This window comes from Typopeltis vanoorti, chromosome 1 (genome assembly GCF_054136105.1).
Source record: "Typopeltis vanoorti isolate ZY-2024b chromosome 1, IOZ_Tvanoo_1.0, whole genome shotgun sequence".
Classification (NCBI taxonomy): Eukaryota; Metazoa; Arthropoda; class Arachnida; order Uropygi; family Thelyphonidae; genus Typopeltis; species Typopeltis vanoorti.
The window spans coordinates 117,334,292-117,353,084 of NC_143549.1; the positions used below are offsets into that span (position 1 = coordinate 117,334,292).

Genomic DNA, 18,793 nt, shown 5'->3' on the forward strand with positions numbered 1-18,793 from the left:
GTATACTGCAGTGTAGAGTGATCTGCAATGAGTTCTCAGATTCCAATGACATGTATCAATAACCCCATTATTTTTAGCTATCTGACAAGAACACTTTTAATACACAGAAATCAAGTTGTTCGCACATAAAATTTGAACCAAAATAAAATTATAACATGTGATGCACTTTATAAAATGATCAATTTTTCCTCATTACTACTGAAAGAAAAAAAAAATCAAAATCATAAAATTACCAATTGCAAATGTTCTGTAGGCTGCTTATAAAGCTTGTCTGCAAGTGATTCATCAAAATTAGCCAAGTCATCAAGTGATATTTCTATCCAGTACTGGCCTAGATTATAGTGATGTTTCAGTTGATCCCTTGATTTATAAAAATAAATAAAAAGAAAATAAAGTATTAATAAAGAAATATTAATCATTAATTGCAAATATACTCTATCTTCCAATAATTGTCTGGCAGGAAAAATCATAGTGGACAGATTACCCTGCTGGATGGAGATGGGAATCAGGTGACCAAAGCAAATGACATAGTTGAACTATTTAATGATCACATTATTAGAATGTTTCATTCTGGTACAGCAGGAAGTACTGAAAAAAAAAAAAAAAAAGATAAAGCCAAAAGAGTGCATCTGTGAAACAGAGTTAAAGAGAGAGAGAGAGAGAGAGAGAGTGTGTGTGTGTGTGTGTGTGTGTGTGTGTGTGTGTGTGTGTGTGTGTGTGTGTGTGTGTGTGTGTGTGTGTGTGTGTGTGTGGAGGGGGGGATTCATCTATGAGCAAAACTGTTCTCCTCTGGACAGCAGCAAAAATTTTTAACCAGGTTTTTGGTGCACCACCCCAAACGTGAGAATAGTATTCTAAGGATGGACAAATTCAAAATTTGTATAGAATTAGTAACTGGATGGATGAAAAGCAGCACATCTTGAGCAAAAAAAAAAAAAAAAGAACACCTAGATTTTTAGATGGTGAGGAATTTATTCATGTTGTGTGTGCTTATTGAAGGAGGGACTGAGATAAATGTCAGTCCAAGGAAAAGATCTGATCATATCTGGTGATCTGCATATTACTAAAAGGTAAAGAAAAGCAAGCTGAGAAACTTTTTATGAGAGGAAAAGGCAGGATTATATTTTAATAGAACAGAAGATGATAAAGTTATTCTCGCCCCCAATGAAGGATGGTATGGAGTAAGCATTTAAGCATTAATTGCAGATGATCTTGAAACATAATCTTCAAATATACCTGTGGAATAATAAATTTAGTTTAATACTTTATCCAAGTGTGAGCAAACAAAGTTTGTGCCTGAAAATATCTTCAGGACTGGGGTAAGGTAGTACAACACCGGGAAACTTGTAGCAAAGGTGGAGCAAGCTACCATCACTCCTATCCCAGTATCTCCCATAATGCAAAACACATCTCCTTGCAGATATGTATAATGTTATGCATTAAGGGAAGGACCATTACCCAAACTAGTTTCGACCTTTATTGAGGTCTCTTCAGTGGGAGCTACGCTCAGAGGTGGAGATACCAGGCAGAAACAATAGAGAGGTCATCTTTACCTATAGGAGTTGCCAAAAAGTGTGCTACCTTTTTTTATTAAATTACTCTGGATTTAGAGAAAGATGTTGAAAGTTTATTTTTCACTTGGTTAGACTATAATAAATTTAGTTTAATCCTTTATCCAAGTGTGAGCAAACTGAGAGATACTGGGATAGGAGTGATGGGATCAACACACAGGAGCAAACACTGTGTGCTCAATTAATTAATGACACCAATTTTTTTGGGATGTGTGATGAGCAGAATTTTGATCAATGTATATATCTGTCAGTAAAGGTCTTGTCAGATGTCATCTCCTTCCAGGAGGTTGACTACCATGAGCTTCCACCATGTACGGTTTGGTGCTTCTCTTTTACATTCTTCGTAAGACAAGAAAGGTCCAGTAGTTAATATTTCCCTTCCAATTTGTTCTTTGTCTTCCTCTTATTCTTCTTGTATCATTGTTTCTAGAAGTGTCTTTTGTTGGGATTCATGCTTACAAAGTATGTGACCAAGGTAGGTGGTTTCCCCGTTTCTTAATTTTGCCAGCCTGGTTGGTGGTTAGCATATCTGCTCTCCAGTCAAAAGGCTACAGGTTTGAATCCTGCCATAGGCAAGGATGCTTGTGATTGTCTGTGAAATACTAGTGGTGGTGTTGAGTAGTAGATGGCGTTGGTGTAGATGATGGTAATTTTGTAGTTGGTGGATTTGAGTGGTGAGACAGAGTTGTAAAGTAGGTGCCCTTCCTCAATGAGTCTTTGGACTCCTTGGAGGTGTCACATAATAATAATAATTAATGGTTTTCAACAGTCCTATCTTCTCCAATCATCTCTAATATCTCTAAATTAGTTTTTTTGGCAGTCCATGGGACTAAGGTTTCCAATAAAAACTGGCTGATAAAAAACTTTGTTTCCATGGTGAATTGAATGCGTGAGTGAAGGCCATGAGATCCGACATAGCAAAGTGGTAAATTTATTCTCAGAATGATGTTAAACAGGAAAAATGTCATTGATGTAACAAATTCAAAGAGAGGGGTGAGGATAAATGGATGAAAACAAAGTATCTTCCAGATGGTTCAAAAAACAGTTTGCCAAGGATGGAGATAGAAAGCTACCCATGGCTGTGCCTTCAATATTATTATTATAGCACTCTCCATGGAGTCGGTAGACTCATCATAGGAAGATCATTCAACTGACAACATATCATACAGAATCTTAAAATTCTTAATACTCCTTGCATTAACAACACATTCTGGTAATGGGTTTCATTAACTGACAATTCTCCACTTAAAAAATCTACTCCACTCACCTCTCTTCACCACACTCTTACATAACTTCCAGGGATGACCTCTAGTTCTTCTCCTCTCTCCTTTTTATAAACTCATCTGGATTAATCCAATAAAATCCTCTCACTAACTTCAATCTCTCTATTGTAATCACCTCTTTCCTCCTATCCACCAAACTCTACAATCCACATTTTTTCAACCTTTCTCCATACCCAGCAGTCCAAAGTCCTGATATGTCTTATCACTCACCACTGGACTAGCTCCAATTTCTCATCACACTGGAAACCAGATGACCAGATTTGAGAACAACAGTCTAAGTGTGGTCTGACCAGAGCTTTATACAGTGTGTGCCACAGCCACTTCCTTATCCCTACCTATTAGAGTACTTCTTATCACAGCAGCACTAGCAAAGGCTGCATCATAAGTTATACAGTTATGCCCTCTAAACTTCAGTCTACTGTCAATCATTATCTCAAATTTCTAATCTCATCTACTTCATGCAGTACGGCACCATCAATATAACACACAGCCTTATATTTCTGCACTCCAAAATGCAACACCTTGCACTTATTGATATTAAAACTACAACCCCACTCCTCTGTCCAAGTAAAAAGTCTATTCAAATCTTCCTGAAGGAAATTAACCATCATCAGCAAACAACCGAAGATCCCTAGTCAGTCCACATAATATATCGTTTACAAACAAGTTAAACAGCAGGGCACAAGAACAGAACCCTGGGGCATGGCACTGGTCACTCTCCTTTTTTGAGACACTGCTCCATCATACACAACCTGCTGGAATCATTCAGTGAGCCAACCTCTGATTCATCTAACCAATATACTATATATTCCCATCCTCAGCAGCTTGTACACCAACTTATCATGTGGTAATCTATCAAACAATTTCGCAAAGTTCAAGAACATCACTGCCAGCAAAGGTTGGTCGATTGGTAGAGCCTCTGCTACTAATGGCTCATGCAAAAAGTTAAACAAGTTTGAGCATGATTAGTAGTTGGAAGGGGATCAATTGTTCAATGCTGTTGGCACACTCTCCCTCAATGAGTCTTTGGACTCCCTGGAGATGTCGCATAATAATAATAATGATTCTCCCTTATCTAACACACTGGTTACCTTATCATAAAATGCAAGTAAATTACTGAAACAGGATCTACCCTTTACAAATCCATGCTGACCATCATAAAAAAGGCTATGTCCATCAACCAATCCTGTATTCTATTCCTAATCAATCTCTCCAACACCTTGACCATAACCGCAGTTACACGGACTGGCCATAACTTCCAGGCTTCTGTTTGGAGATTTCTGTCTTCGAACCATAATTATGGAGTGGTACTATTTTGCCTTCTTTCCACCCCTTAGGAACCTTACCCACTGCAAGACTTTCATTAAATAACCAGGTCAAGGGCATAGCCAACTGTGGTGTACATTCCTTAAGAATAAGTGGTAATATGTCATTCATTCCCACAGCCTTATTAACATCCCACCCAGCCAACATCTGATTCTTTCACTTCTAATTCTCCTAATACTTACCTCTCTTATGTTGCACCACATCTAGGCTTGCTAGACATACCGTTTTTTACATCAAATTTTGCTGTCCTGTATTGTACTCGCAAGGACAGCTTAATGTCCCATATTTTCATGAAAATATAAAATTATAAATATTATGTTAAGCAATTATAATTTTCAATATTCTTTTCGAATAATCCACCTTGAATTGATTTGTAAGGCCATAAAAACTGACAATTCGAGGAAATTAATTGTGTTTACAGTTTATGGCAGCGACATTCCCTTTCAGAGGTCGCTTTTTATTTAGTGTAAGCATTTTATTTATAATTCTGTACAAATATATTGTATTTGCATATTTTCAAACAGTTCTTATTTGGACATTGTGCGATATCTGTACAGTACATGGATGTTATTTCCATAATTATTACAAAATAATATCTCGCTTTTTTTTTTGAATGTGCGATATTTGGTTAATACATAAAATATATAATTAAAGGTAAATTAATTTTATTTATTAATTATACAAAGGTAAATTAAATTTTGTTTCTTTCCTTAAGCCCTTGACAAGGCCAAAACGAAAGTGCATTGTTAACAATGATTATTCGAAAGAATAGAATTTTATTGCAAATGGAAAACATAACGACAAAGTTGAATGCAAAATCTATAGACAAACGTTGAGTACTGCAAGGATATTACACAACACATTAACACTCAGAAAAACAAATTGAGCATTTCGAGTTCCAGTTCCAAAAGTATTGATATTATTTTGTAAAACCATATACCAGCAATGGAAGAAAAGTTATTGCTGCCGAAATAACTACGACATTTCATGGCATAAAGCATCATCATTCTTTTAAATTCTAATGATTGCAGCAGCAAACTTGTTCCTATAATATTTTCGGACTCACCAAAATTATCCAGTATTCAGAAAACCAAATAAGGGACATGGGTGACCCATGTTCCATGTTTGGTTTTCCAAAATCTGCCAACCCTACACTGCATCATTTACACCAGCATGATATATAAACTTCTCATTTAATAATTCCACTATATCCTTTGCAACTGTTATTCTGCTGCCATGACTCTCCACCAGTGTCAACCTGCCATAATTATTCTTTCTCTTGCTTGCCATATAGGGAAAAAATTCCCTTGAGTTAACCATGGCCTGATTCTCCTCTCAGATTGCACCTTTTTTTTTCTTTACCATGCTTGTCACCTTTCGACTCTACACTTTATAATCTTCATGGATCCAATCATCACCAAATATCTCTTACCTCCTACATAGCATTTTCTTTTCCAGTACAGCCAAAATGGGTGCAGGTCCGAATCCCGCCGTGGGTATGGGTGTTTATAATTTCTGCGAAAATACTAGTGGTGGCGGGCAATAGATGGTGTTGGTGTAGATGATGCGGTTCGTTGTAGCTGGTGGAGATGGAGAGTGGTAGAGCAGATGTCCTCCCTCAATGAAGCTTTACTGGCCTGGTGGTTAGTGTATCTGCTCTCCAGCCAAAAGGCTGTGGGTTCAAATCCCGTCATGAGCATGGAAGTTTGCGATTGTCTGTGAAAATATTGGTGGTGTAGATTATGATCATAGTCACAGTTCCCTGTAGTTGGTGGACTGAGTGGCAGAGACAGAGTTATAGAGTAAGAGCCCTCCCTCAAAGAGTCTTTGGACTCCTTGGAGGTGTCATGTAATAATAATACCATTCTCGAACTGTTTTCTACTTTAAAGCCAGCCTGGTTGGCTGAGTGGTTAGAGTATCCGCTCTCCAGCCAAAAGGCTGCAGGATTCGAACCTGCAGCCATTTGCTGCAGGTTCAAATCCCACTGTGGGCATGGATGTTTGCGATTGCCTGTGAAAATACTAGTGGTGTTGGTGGGAGGTAGATGGCATTGGTGTAGTTGCAGTTCATTGTAGTTGGGGGGGATACAGAGTTGTAGAGTAGGTACCCTCCCTTGATGAGTCTTTGGACTCCCTGGAGGTGTCACATAATAATAATAATACTGCCTTGTGAGTTTCCATGCATTGTCAACATCTTTTCCATTCAGCTAATCTACCCAACGAACTGATGCTCACTGACTACAGAACTTCCTATAATCACCTGCTTGATAGCTTCCACATATATCCATTTCTGGCAGTAACCTTTTGTTTCATCACTTTCCAAACAAGCACCTCATGATCACTCTCACCAAACAAGCACCTCATGATCACTCTCACCAACCGGCAGCAATGTCAACACTTCATTGGCAACTACATCTTGTGAAGTTATCACCAAATTCAAAACATTAAAGCTTCTGGTTGCTTCAGTCACATGCTGCTTAAGATACTCATCTCTCACAAATTCCAAACACACACACACACACACACACACACTTTCTTTTTTCCCATACACTATCTCCTCCTTCCATTGTAAATTCCTATAATTAAAATCTCCCATCAGGATCATCTTTTTTACATGCCTAATTATTTACCTAAACATTTCACAATTGGTATTCTCTGCCCTATAACAGCATTCTATCAGATATACTAAACTGTTTATTTTAACTTCACACCACACAGATTCAAAATCTGTGCCTGCACTATCAACTTCCACACTTTGTGGACAATTCTGCAATCATTAACAGCACTCCCCTCCTCTTTTCGCATTTCTATTCTTCCAGAAAATATATCCTTCTGTTTCTATTCTTGACATCACATCCTCCTCAGACAAGCAAGTTTCACTTATTCCAATTATCTTTGGGCATACTGACTCAATCAATGTAACAAACTCGGCTCTCTTGTTTCGAATACTCCTTACATTTGTGTACAAACATAACACTCCCTCTGTCCTTGAGGCCATTCTACCAGCACCAACTTTCTGTATTCTAGCTGTTCAACCATACCTCTCTTCGGTCTGACCACTCTGTTTCCATGATCCTCACTCTGATTTTTATTCCTACCTGTCTCATCCTCGCCATTATGCATTCCATCACCTTGTGCTGCTGCAACCGCATCTTCAACCTCATATCCATCTTCCTCTTATTGTACAATCCGATGTGATAGCCTGCTTCACAAGTAGACTGATCATTTACTACATTAATTTCTCGACTCTCTGCTTTCTCAGAAAACAGTAGTCTTTCTAAATGTCCAACACCAAACCCATGCAAATGTAATATCAGCTTTAAATCATTCCAACTGTCCTTCAAATTCATTCCACAGAGTTATAAATTGAATCCCCTTTGCCTCACACAACTCAGCTATCTTACTATTCATTATCTCTGCTCTCCCTCTCAATTCATTGTTGTCATATCTGGGCAACAGGCATAACTTTTTCAACAATATCATTCTTCTTTACCTACTGCAACAACATCTTCAAGTCTCTATCAACATTCTTTTTTCTTTTACCCCAACTAAGTCATTTGTGCCCACGACTACCATTAATTTTGATGCAGACTTTCCTTTTCTGCAACGCATAAGTTATCTGCTTCACCGTTCCACCAGGAAAGCATGTTTTGTGCACTTTATTTGTCATCACACTTCTAATGATCGAGTCCCCATACAATGATATAGAGTCATCCCTCCATTTACGTCCGGGTTCCGTTCCATCCAGCAGGACGTAAGTCGAATTAGACATAAGTCGATACATTAAATCGACAGAGTTATAGGGGTTAGGGACTTAACTGTAATAAGTATACTGTCATTTTAATTTTTAAACCTTATTATAAAATTGTACTGTGTGTTACTGCAACTATTCCAATGTGCTTTGCTTATTACTCTTCTTTTCATCATAAATTTGTTCATAGCAAGCAAACACGTCATGTACTTTCGTTTCTACTAATAATTAGCATTCAACATTGGGGTCCATGTCTTCAACCATTTTGAGAACATCGCTAAGTGCAGAGAACATTTCTGCAAGACCCATCATCATCATCAAATTCCTGCTATGTACCCTCAAGGGGTGTACAGGATATGATAGTACTACAAGAAAAAAAATTACATCATTAGTAATTTCCTATCTACAATTTTCCTCCAAATCAGTCTGTTACTTGTCAAGACTCCAACATTATCAGATCTTATATTTCTATCGTCTAAGGTACTTTGTACCGTATCAATCCACCTATATCTTGGTCTTCCTCTGGGTCGTTTTCCTGCCAACCTGGCAGAGAACACTTGTTTTGCTAATCTTTCCTCGCCCATTCTGTTTAAGTGACCATACCACCTGAGATTAACTCTGCTAACGCCTTCCTGGATGCTGACAATGTCAAGTTCTTTCCTAATATCCTCGTTTTTAATATGATATTGCCATTGATGCCATCTGTTCACGCCTATAATCTTTCTCAGGACTCTCATATCTGTGGTCTCTAGTCTTTGGTCAAGTGTTTTACTTCTGACCCAGCTCTCAGATCCATAAGTTAAAACTGGTTTAAACACTGTCTTGTATACAGCTAATTTAGTGTTCTGACTAATTTCTCTCTTATTCCATATGAATTTATTCAATTGACTTCCCACCATACCAGCTTTGCTGATTCTGTTGTCTATTTCTATATTTAATTTACCATCTTCAGTAAACATCGTGCCTAAATAGCTGAAATGTTTTACTTGTTCCACAGGTTCTCCATTCACAACACAGTAGACATTTTCAATGATTCTGCCTATTTTCATTGTCTTTGTCTTTTTATTGCTGACCTTCATACCATATCTATTACAACAGCTATTCAATTTAGTCAGAGAATCTTGCAGACTTGTAGCAGATTTATTTAGAAGTATAACATCATCCGCATAAAGCAAAGAGTTGACATTAACATCTCCAATTTTGATATCATGTTTAATACCACTTTCCTTCATAATGTGATCCATATAGATAATGAATAACAGAGGGGATAATGTACATCCTTGTCCCAAACCAGATTTAACATTAAAAGACCCTTCACTGTGAATTGTTTAACTACCTCTTCTTGTTTCTCTTTTCCCTCTTCCTTTTCTCGTTTTTCCTCTTGTGCAACAGTTGTTCCTCCAGTTCGACAATTCTTCATTGATCAACTCTTCAGGGGAACTTTCTATGAGTTGAATTATGTCGTCATTATTCACTTCTAGATTCAGATTGTTTGCTAGGCCCACTATTACAAACTTTCAAAATCATGCACAAACCTTTTTAATGTCTTTTTCCATATGCCACTCATACACTGAGAGGTCACTTCGTCCCAAGCCACAGCAATATTTTTAATAGCATGATAAATATTGAATGTTTTCCAGAATTGCATGAGAGTCTGGTCATTTCCTTCAGTGGCAGAAATGGCTTGTGAAAAAGTTGTCTGTAGAATAATAAGCCTTAAACGCTGCAAGAACTCCCTGATCCATCGGTTCGCTCAATGAAGTAGTGTTTAGAGGGAGAAACATGACCTTGAACTTGGTGAAGATCACCGCTATAAGACTTACAAGATGGATGACCTGGAGCGTTATCTAGAATTAATAAAATTTTAAATTCTACATGTTCTTTCACACAATAGTTTTTTTTTTTTTATTTCACTCGCACAACAGTTGATTAAGGCATCCTGAAACAATTTTTGAGTCATCCACGACTTCTTATTGCTCCAATAATGAACTGGGAGTATGCTTCCTAATGTTTTTGAAGATTCATGGATTCTCTCTGTGCCATATCACAAATGATTTCAGTTTATATCCAGCCATTATCCGTAATAGAATCATAACACAGGCATTAAAGCTTTGAAACTAGGTATAAATTTCAGCTTTTTATGGATGAATGTCTGCCCGGGCATTTTTTTCCAAAACAAGGACTTCTCATCCATGTTAAATAATTGCTGTGGCAAATAATTTTCCTGCATAATAATTTTATCAATTTTTCCACAAATTCCTTGGCAGCCTTCTTAGCACTTGCAGATTCCCATACATTTTCACATTATGCAGCGCAAAACTCTGCTTGAATCTCATGAACCAACCGGAAGAAGAGTTGAATTCGTAGTCTTAATTGGGTTCTGCTTTCTCCTTCAGCACTGTGACTGTAACCACTAAGACACTAAGTCTCTTCATCATGCTGAAGGAGAAGGCAGAAAAGGGGTATGTGCTTTTGGTTCAGGTCCTCTATAAATATCCAAAAATGCTATTTATTCTCTTATGGGATCACGGACGTATCTTCAAAAGGACGTAACTCGAACGGCCGTAAGTCGAGGGATGACTGTACAACTATCCTTCGACTCTTTTCTTCATAATATGTTTGTAGATCCTTGTTTTTCCAACTGAAATATCCTCGTTGTATAACAAATTCATAAATCACACAATCAAGAGCAGAAATTTCCTATCCAAATGGAAGCTGTGCCCTTCTGGTCCTTTATAAATGCCATCAGACTGCAACTTCTGTTCACCTGCACTTCCAGCTCCCTCTCTCTCATCCAGCACCAATGTTATATCACTTATAAGCTGACTTCCTGGCATCACTTTTTTCCTACAACTGCTGCATAAATGACTAAGGCAATTGCCTTCTAACCTACAAAACTGAACACTTTATGCCCCTCAGGGTTTCAAGAATGCTAAACAACTTAGACACTAAAATCTTCTAGTCCCAATGGCATCCTTCCAGTTGTACTCTAATATCGTGCTTTAGAACCAACACCTTTCCCTTTTTTTAAAATGAATTGGATAAGTCTGCCATCAAACTATGTAGGAACTGTGATCATCCCCAATTCCTCTCCAAAATAGTGGAGTAAAATTATCACCAGTCAACTTCTCCAATACAGGCCCACTAGTTAATCAGCAACCAACCAGCAATCAACTGATTAATTCAGATCCACAGTTGACCTGTTAGCCTACATCATTCACAACTGGGCCTTTGCCATGGAAAGGTTTTGAGAAATGTGCTGTTCTTTTTGACATTTCCAGGGCTTTTGATTATGTTTGGTATTGGGACTTTGCTAAACAAATTGCCTTCTTTTGGTCTATCTTTCATCCGCTGTAATTGGAGAGTCAGCTTTCTGGCTGGTTGTGCATTATAGTGGATGGCTCCATTTCTTCAAGCTTTGCTACTAATGCAGGAGTTTCTCGGGGGCTCTCTTCTAGCCTCTACCCTCTTTCTCATATACATAAATGACCTATTCTCAATCACCATTATTGCTCAGCTTTGCACCATAGTACATTATTTTCCAACTTTTTCGACAAGCCATGTATGCTCATACATCCAGGCTTTAAGATCCAACAAAAAAAAAATTACACAATAACCATAGGAATGTTGGTTTATCAATAAACAATGTTTGCTATGTGCTAGAAATTAATATTAACAATAAATTTTCTGCCTTTATGAAGTCTAATTTAGACTTGCTAATGGTTGTTATGCATGCTGAACATTAAGCTGGGGTTCTACAAGCTACTCACAGTAAGATTTTTTTTTTTTTTTTTTTTCCAATTTAGAAATTATGGACTTCATAACAGTGTTATAAGCAGTTATAAAGCAGTTCCTGCTTTACAACCTGCAAACAAGTGCTTGAAAAATGGATCAGAGAATTCTGAGTAGAATGGTGGATGAACTCCATGTCAATGAGGATAATTTCTACATGTTCAAAGCAGGTATTTGGGTCAGGAAAGCAGAAACAATAATCAGAAAGTAAGTGCAGAAGTTCAGCTTGGGAGCAATTTGTAAGGAGCGCATTCTGTGAGAGAGGAATGCTTGTGTAAGATTGTAATCTGACTTAGAAAAAGAGAAATGACCTCTCCAGTGTAGTCAGAAGAAAAATGTATGATAGGTCACAGCACATAGCAAAAACTTTCACTTCACAATCAGCTTGATCAACAGTGCTGGAAGTTAAAGCTGTGGACATTAAGCTCATATAGGAAGATGCCTTCAGCATTTGAACAGCTGGATTACAGAAGGCTGACAGAAAAGTGAGGATGTCGGTGTGTGTGTGGGGGGGGGGAATATGGAGAGTTATAGCAGCTCACACACAAGTGTCTACTTTTGGGTTCTTACAATATAGATACAGAGAAAATTCTGAAGAGGTGAGGATGGGAACATAGAGTCATCCTTGGAAGCTGAGTAAGTGTGTGGTTAGGAAAAATGTAAGATCCAATTTCTTTTCACGGTGTGTGGTGAGTGGATGGCATAAATTCCCAGCGGACGGTTTAGTGTATCATCAGTAGATGTTTTTAAGAAGAGATATTATTATGCGACATCTGCAAGATAGGTAACAAGGAATTGCACCTTCCATGGCTTTCCCTTGATAAGTCCTCAACTCACTGTGGGATAACCAACTCTGAAGAAACGCAATCACCTTCAGTAAGTACCTGGTATGGGTCTTAACAGTAGAAACAACAACAACAATAATAATAAAATATATATTTTATCATTGTTATTTAACAGCATCTACATGGAGTCCAGAGATTCATCACGGGAGACCCACATCAACCATCACACACAAATACTATCACACCTCTCCTTGAATCCATTCATGGTTAGGGAATTCACAACCAATTCTGGCAATCTATTCCACTCACTCTCGACGCAAAAAATCTGGTCACAGTCATACTAACCACACACTTGCATAACTTCAACTTCCATAGATGCCCCCCCCTCCAGTTCTCTGACTATTTATCATATACTGAAAAATTTCACTTGCATCAATTTTTATAAAACTCCATTAATATCTTAAAAGTTTCTATCATGCCCCCTTTTTCTGCTTACCAACTAAACTTTGTAACCCACAAACTTTTAATCAATCTATCCTCATAAGGACTATTTCACAGACCTGTCACCATCTTGAGCACTCGTCTTTCAATCCTTTCAAACACCTCCCGGTCCACAAGAAACCCAGGTGATCAAATTTGTATGCAGTAGTCGAAATGTGGCCAAATCATAGCCTCATAAAGAGCATTATAACAACTTCCTTTATTTACTTGTTAGCATGATTTTCGACATCCAAGTAATTTGTTGAGCTACTTTATCAAATTTTGTAATATGGCCTCTGAACTTCAACTCTTTGTCAACCCCAAGGCCCTAGCCTCATCAATTTCCTACAGAGCAATTCCATCAATATGATACACCACATTATTATTATTACGGGTAACTCCAAGGAGTTGATAGACTCATCAAGAGAGGCCCTAACATCATGTTAAGAACAACCATTCTACATTCACATTGTATCTATCATACCTCGCCATGAACTCATTCCCAGTCATGGCACCCACAATGCTCTGGCAGCTTATTCCACTCATTCAATACACTCCAAGTAAAAAACCTAGCTCTAACACCCTTGGTAACCACACTCTTGCCCAGCTTCCATGTATGGCCCCCTAGTCCTCTCACCACCAGTCCTATTCTCGAAAATATCTTCTGAATTAATCTTATGGAAACCCTTCAGTAATTTGAATGTCTCAATCATATACAAGGGGGGTGATTATGAAGAGCTCAGGAGACAACCTGCTTGTTAAATTATTTTTCAGCAACCAAGTGATTTGATGAGCTGATTGTGCCCCTAAACTTCAATTCCCTATCCACCAACACTCCCAAATCCCTGGCCTCGTCAATCTCCAGGAGTACGGTTCCACCAATACTGCTGCTAATCTTTTCACCCTAAAATGCATAACCTTACACTTCACCACATTAAATTGACATCCATTCTCCTTAGCCCAGTCCTCCAAACTATCCAAATCATCCTGCAAAATTTTGACATCCTGTGCACTCACTATTGCTCTACCTAACTTTGCATCATCGGCAAACAAATGAATACTTCCTCTCAGATCCTTTCCTATATCGTTAATGAACAAATTGAACAGTAGTGATCCAAGAACAGAACTATGCGGCACACCACTAGTCACAGGCCGTCTTTTGTACTCTACTACTGAATAAATCACTCTCTGATATCTCTCCATCAACCACCCTCCTATCCATCCCCATATGCTGCAGTTTACTGATTAGAATTCTATGTGGTATCCTGTCAAAGGCATTAGCAAGGTCAAGTAGAATCACTGTAAACCCATTTCCCTTATCCAGTACAGTTGTCACTGTGTTATAAAATGTGAGCAAGTTACTGAGGCATGATCTACCCTTCACGAAACCATGCTGTCCCCTATACAATATCCCATTTTCATCTATCCAATCCTGAATTTTCCTCCTGACTATTTTCTCCAAGACCTTGACAACGATTCCTGATATGCTGATCAGCCGGTGATTTACAACAGCAGTCTTTCAACCACCTTTATGCAGTGGAACTATTTCCCCCTCTTTCCACTCCCTCGGAACTAACCCAGAACTGAGACTAAAATTAAACAAAATGGTCAAGGGCACTGACAATTCTTAAGCCACTTCATGTACGACATGGGCTGGTATACCATCCAATCCCACAGATGTATTGACATTGGAGGTTTTGTAATAGACTATTCACCTCCACTTCATTCACCACAATTCCTGTATAAGCTCTTGGTTCATTCATTCCTGCAATGTCACCACCTGGATGATACACTATTGCAAAGTGCTCACTCAGTAATTCCACTATATCAACTGATTCAGTTACCTCCCTACCATTGGTATTCTTTAAAATCATTCTGCCATATACATTTTTTCTTTTACTTGCAACATATCAAAAAACTGTTTGGGATTCTCTTTAGCCTGCATGGCTGTTCTTTCATAATCCGCTTTTGCTTTTCTTACTACACTCGTTACTCTTCTGGCCTGCACTTTATACCACTCATGTGCCTGTCGGGGTCACCTTCCTCCTTAAATTCCCTCCATAGTTGTTTCTTTTCTTGTAGCTCAAGCTTAATGGTGTTATTCATCCATTTAACCCCTACTTGATTTATTATTCAGACTATAGGTATACAGTCAGCCATTGCTTCATGCAAACACTTCTTAACTACCTCCCATGCACTATCGACTTCTAGTCCTTGCAGTTGTACATGCCATGGCACTGAACCAATCAAACTCCTAAGCTTGTCATACTTTCCAGCCCAATAATTCCACATGTACCCTGTCTTAATTGTAAATTCCACACCTTTAGCCACCTCACAAGTCAAGACCCTATGATCACTCTCACCAATAGGTGGCAACGTGGTCATATTCATTACAGTCAAATTCTCAGATGTAATTACTAGGTCAAGCACTCTGACCCCTAGTATTTTCCATTACATGCTGTTGCAGATAGTTATCCCTTAATAACCGCATAAAATCCAATTCCTTCCTCCCATATGTCCTCTCCTCCTTCCAATCAATGTTACCATAGTTGAAATCCCATAATAATTACCCTCCTTCCACTCATTTCTTCTATTTGCTTATGCATACTATCTCCACCATCTATTCCATCACCTGGTCTATAGCAGCACCCCCGACTGTATATTTTGTTCTGCTAGTCTCAATCTCATACCAACTTTTCTCTATCCTGCAGTTCCACTTCTATTCTCCTTGGCTGCAGCTCATCAGCTATCAATAACACTCCTCCCCCCATTTTATTCTCCATGTCACTCCTGAACACACCATACCCCTCACATTCAATCCCACTAGCTATATCATCTTCTGTCAGCCATGTTTCACTAATGCCAATAGCCTGTGGCCTGGAAGTGCCAATCAAGGCCAAAAATTCTTCCTTCTTGTTCCTAATACTTCTGGCATTAGTATACATGAATTGCAGAAGCACATTTGTCCCATCTCTATTTTGATGCCTTATACTAACTATCCCATTCTGATTTGTTGTCCTTCGCACTCGCTTGGGCATATTACACACATTCATACATTCAACTGTCTTCCTGAAGTCTGCATATCTTCTTCCCCTCCCCCCCTTAATAACTATACTTTCCCTGATTCTGCACATCCCCTTCCACTTCATTCAACATCACCTTTTCAAGTCTCCATACACCAAATCCATTCAAATGTAAACCATCCATCTTATATAAATCCTTTCGCCCATCGAACTCACTCCACACATCCACAAATTCCACACCATTCCTCCTGCATAATTCGCATATAAAGTCATTAGCGATTTTGGCCCTCCTATATTCTTCACTGTCATATCGTGGCAACACACTCACCATCCTAACTTTCTCACTCTTCTCTTTTTTTCTACCTTAAGTAATTCCTTCATATCCTCTCTCACAGCGATTTTGTCTGCTTTCAAATCATTCGTTCCTGCTACTACTACTATCAATTCTTTCACCCTTTGCTTTTGCATTCTAATTGACTCGCTTACATCCTTAACGTTCGCATCAGGTTGGTACGTTTTTGTCAAACTCTCATCTATCACACCTCTTACTAAAGAATCTCCATACAACACTCGTTCTTTCATTTTGTTTACACTCACTATCATACTCTTATTTTTCTTATCATACTTTTGCCGTTTATTAGTTGGTACGCTCAGTAAACATTTTTGCCAACGCTCCAGCTGCCGATTTGTTCTATGTATCGCTTTGCGTAACCGTGCAATCTCACTCATTGCATCTGTCTCATCATTTTTATTATCCATTAATTCATTTATTCGTTCTGTATTTTCATCGTCATTCTCACTTTCAACACCACTCTCACAGCTATCTGGTACTACCTCGCAAATATCCTATTCATAACTCGCATATCACTATTTTCTGCATTCTCACTTTCGACAATGATATCGCTCTCACTACCTGAAACACACTTTAAATCCTCGCATTCCTTACATTTTCTGCACACATTCACTCCACTATCATTGTCTAACCAGACTCCAACAGCTCTCCTCAAAGCATACATTTCACAAATGGTACACTGAATAAAATCCTTTATATTAAAATTGTTGGACAAAGATGGCGATCTGGACACCATTTTATTCCTTTTTATCGGAGCCATGTACACTTCATGCTAATAATCGTATCTATCAAATTACTAATTGAAATAACTCAGAAAACACACAAAAATTACAAAGACACACTAAGATACAAAAAGTAAATAATACTGCGTAAGATTCAAGTAAATTTACCAATTATTACTTAAAATAATACTTATCTGTTCAGGAGCTCTCTACATATGCAACCTTTTCAACCCAAAGTGCATAACCTTACATTTTGCAAGATTAAAATGACAATCATTATTCTTTGCCCACAATGCCAATTTAATTAAATCATGCAGGATATCTACATTACCTTTATCAGCTACTATTCTCCCCAGTTTTGCATTATCAGCAAAACAACTGAATAGCCCTTCTTAAATCTTTCCCTATGTCATTAATATACAAATCAAAAGAGTAGTGACCCTAGTACCAAACCCTGAGGTACTCCACTCGTCACCATAATTCTCCTAGACTCCACTCCACCATACACTACTCTCATGTGTTCGTCAGCCACGCCCTATCCAAGCTTCATATGTCATTCTCATTTGCTCCAGTTTTTGTAAATTTTCCCATGTGGTATTCTGTAAAATGCCTTGGCAAAAGCGAACAGCATCATAGTGTAGCCATTACCTTTATCCAATTCTGCTGTCACTTTATTATAAAATGTGAATAAGTTACTAAGACAGGACCTACCCTTTACAAAGCCATACTACCCACTATAGAGTATCGCATTCCTATCCACCAACTGTTGTATTTTACCTTTCACCAACAATACTAACCAATACTCGGAGCCACCTTTATGCAATGGTACTATCTTGCCCTCTTTCCACTCCCTTGGAACCATGTCAGAGCCGAGACTTAGATTGAACAACTTCGTCAGAGGCAATGCAAACGCTCTTGCACATTCACATAGAACATGGGCTGATGTGCCATCCAGTCCCACTGCTGTGTTCACATTCATATTTTTTAATATGCTGAACACTTTATTATTATTATTATTATTTTGACACCTCCAGGGAGTCCAAGACTCATCGAGGGAGAGCGTGCCGACAGCATCGGACGATTGGCCCCCTTCCAACTACTAACCGCGCTCAAACTTACTTAACTGAGCCATTAGTAGCAGAGGCTCTACCAATCGACCAACCTTTGCCGGCAAAGGTTGGTCGATTGGTAGACTTCCTATTCATCTACCTCAATGTTGATATGCATCTCATAATCAGCCTTATAGTTGAACATAAACCCCTTCCTGACAAAGAACTTGTGTCTGGAATCTTCCCAGAACAAGACCACATGGTCAATCTCCCCAGCTGGGGGCAGAGTGTCTATATTGGCGATGGATAGAGATCTTCTGATGCTATTATCACATCCAACACTCTCAAACCCCTTGTCACCCTCTAACATATTGTTTCATGTAATTATGCTTAGTAACTCATAAATCCGACTTCAATCTTGTCATGCCCCCCTTTCCTCCCTCCAATTGATGTCCCCATAGTTAGTCTTGAAAAATAATTGTTCAGCCTACATTCATTACGCTAATCTGCTGATACATGGCATGTGCATCTTCCTGTGGCCCACTTGTCTAAAGCAGCATCCAACAACGTATTTTTTCTTATCTGCCTCTCTCACACCAGACAGCCTCAAATGAAACATGAAATCCTTCAGATCTAATATCCTCTTTAACTTCTAATTT

At 38.5% G+C, this 18,793-nt stretch overlaps 1 protein-coding gene across 2 annotated transcripts in view; it reads right to left on the reverse strand.

Annotated features, from left to right (window-relative positions):
• Positions 1–18,793, reverse strand: part of Mcm5 (Minichromosome maintenance 5) — a 288,604-nt gene that overhangs the window by 268,345 nt on the left and 1,466 nt on the right. For both annotated transcript variants that reach the window (XR_016548356.1, XM_090393095.1), the window contains exon 2: positions 234–360. Coding sequence is in view for 1 of the 2 variants with exons in the window: in XM_090393095.1 (XP_090249221.1) it covers positions 234–360 (127 nt within the window). In the remaining variant the exon portion in view is untranslated. The remainder of the gene's footprint in view (positions 1–233; positions 361–18,793) is intronic.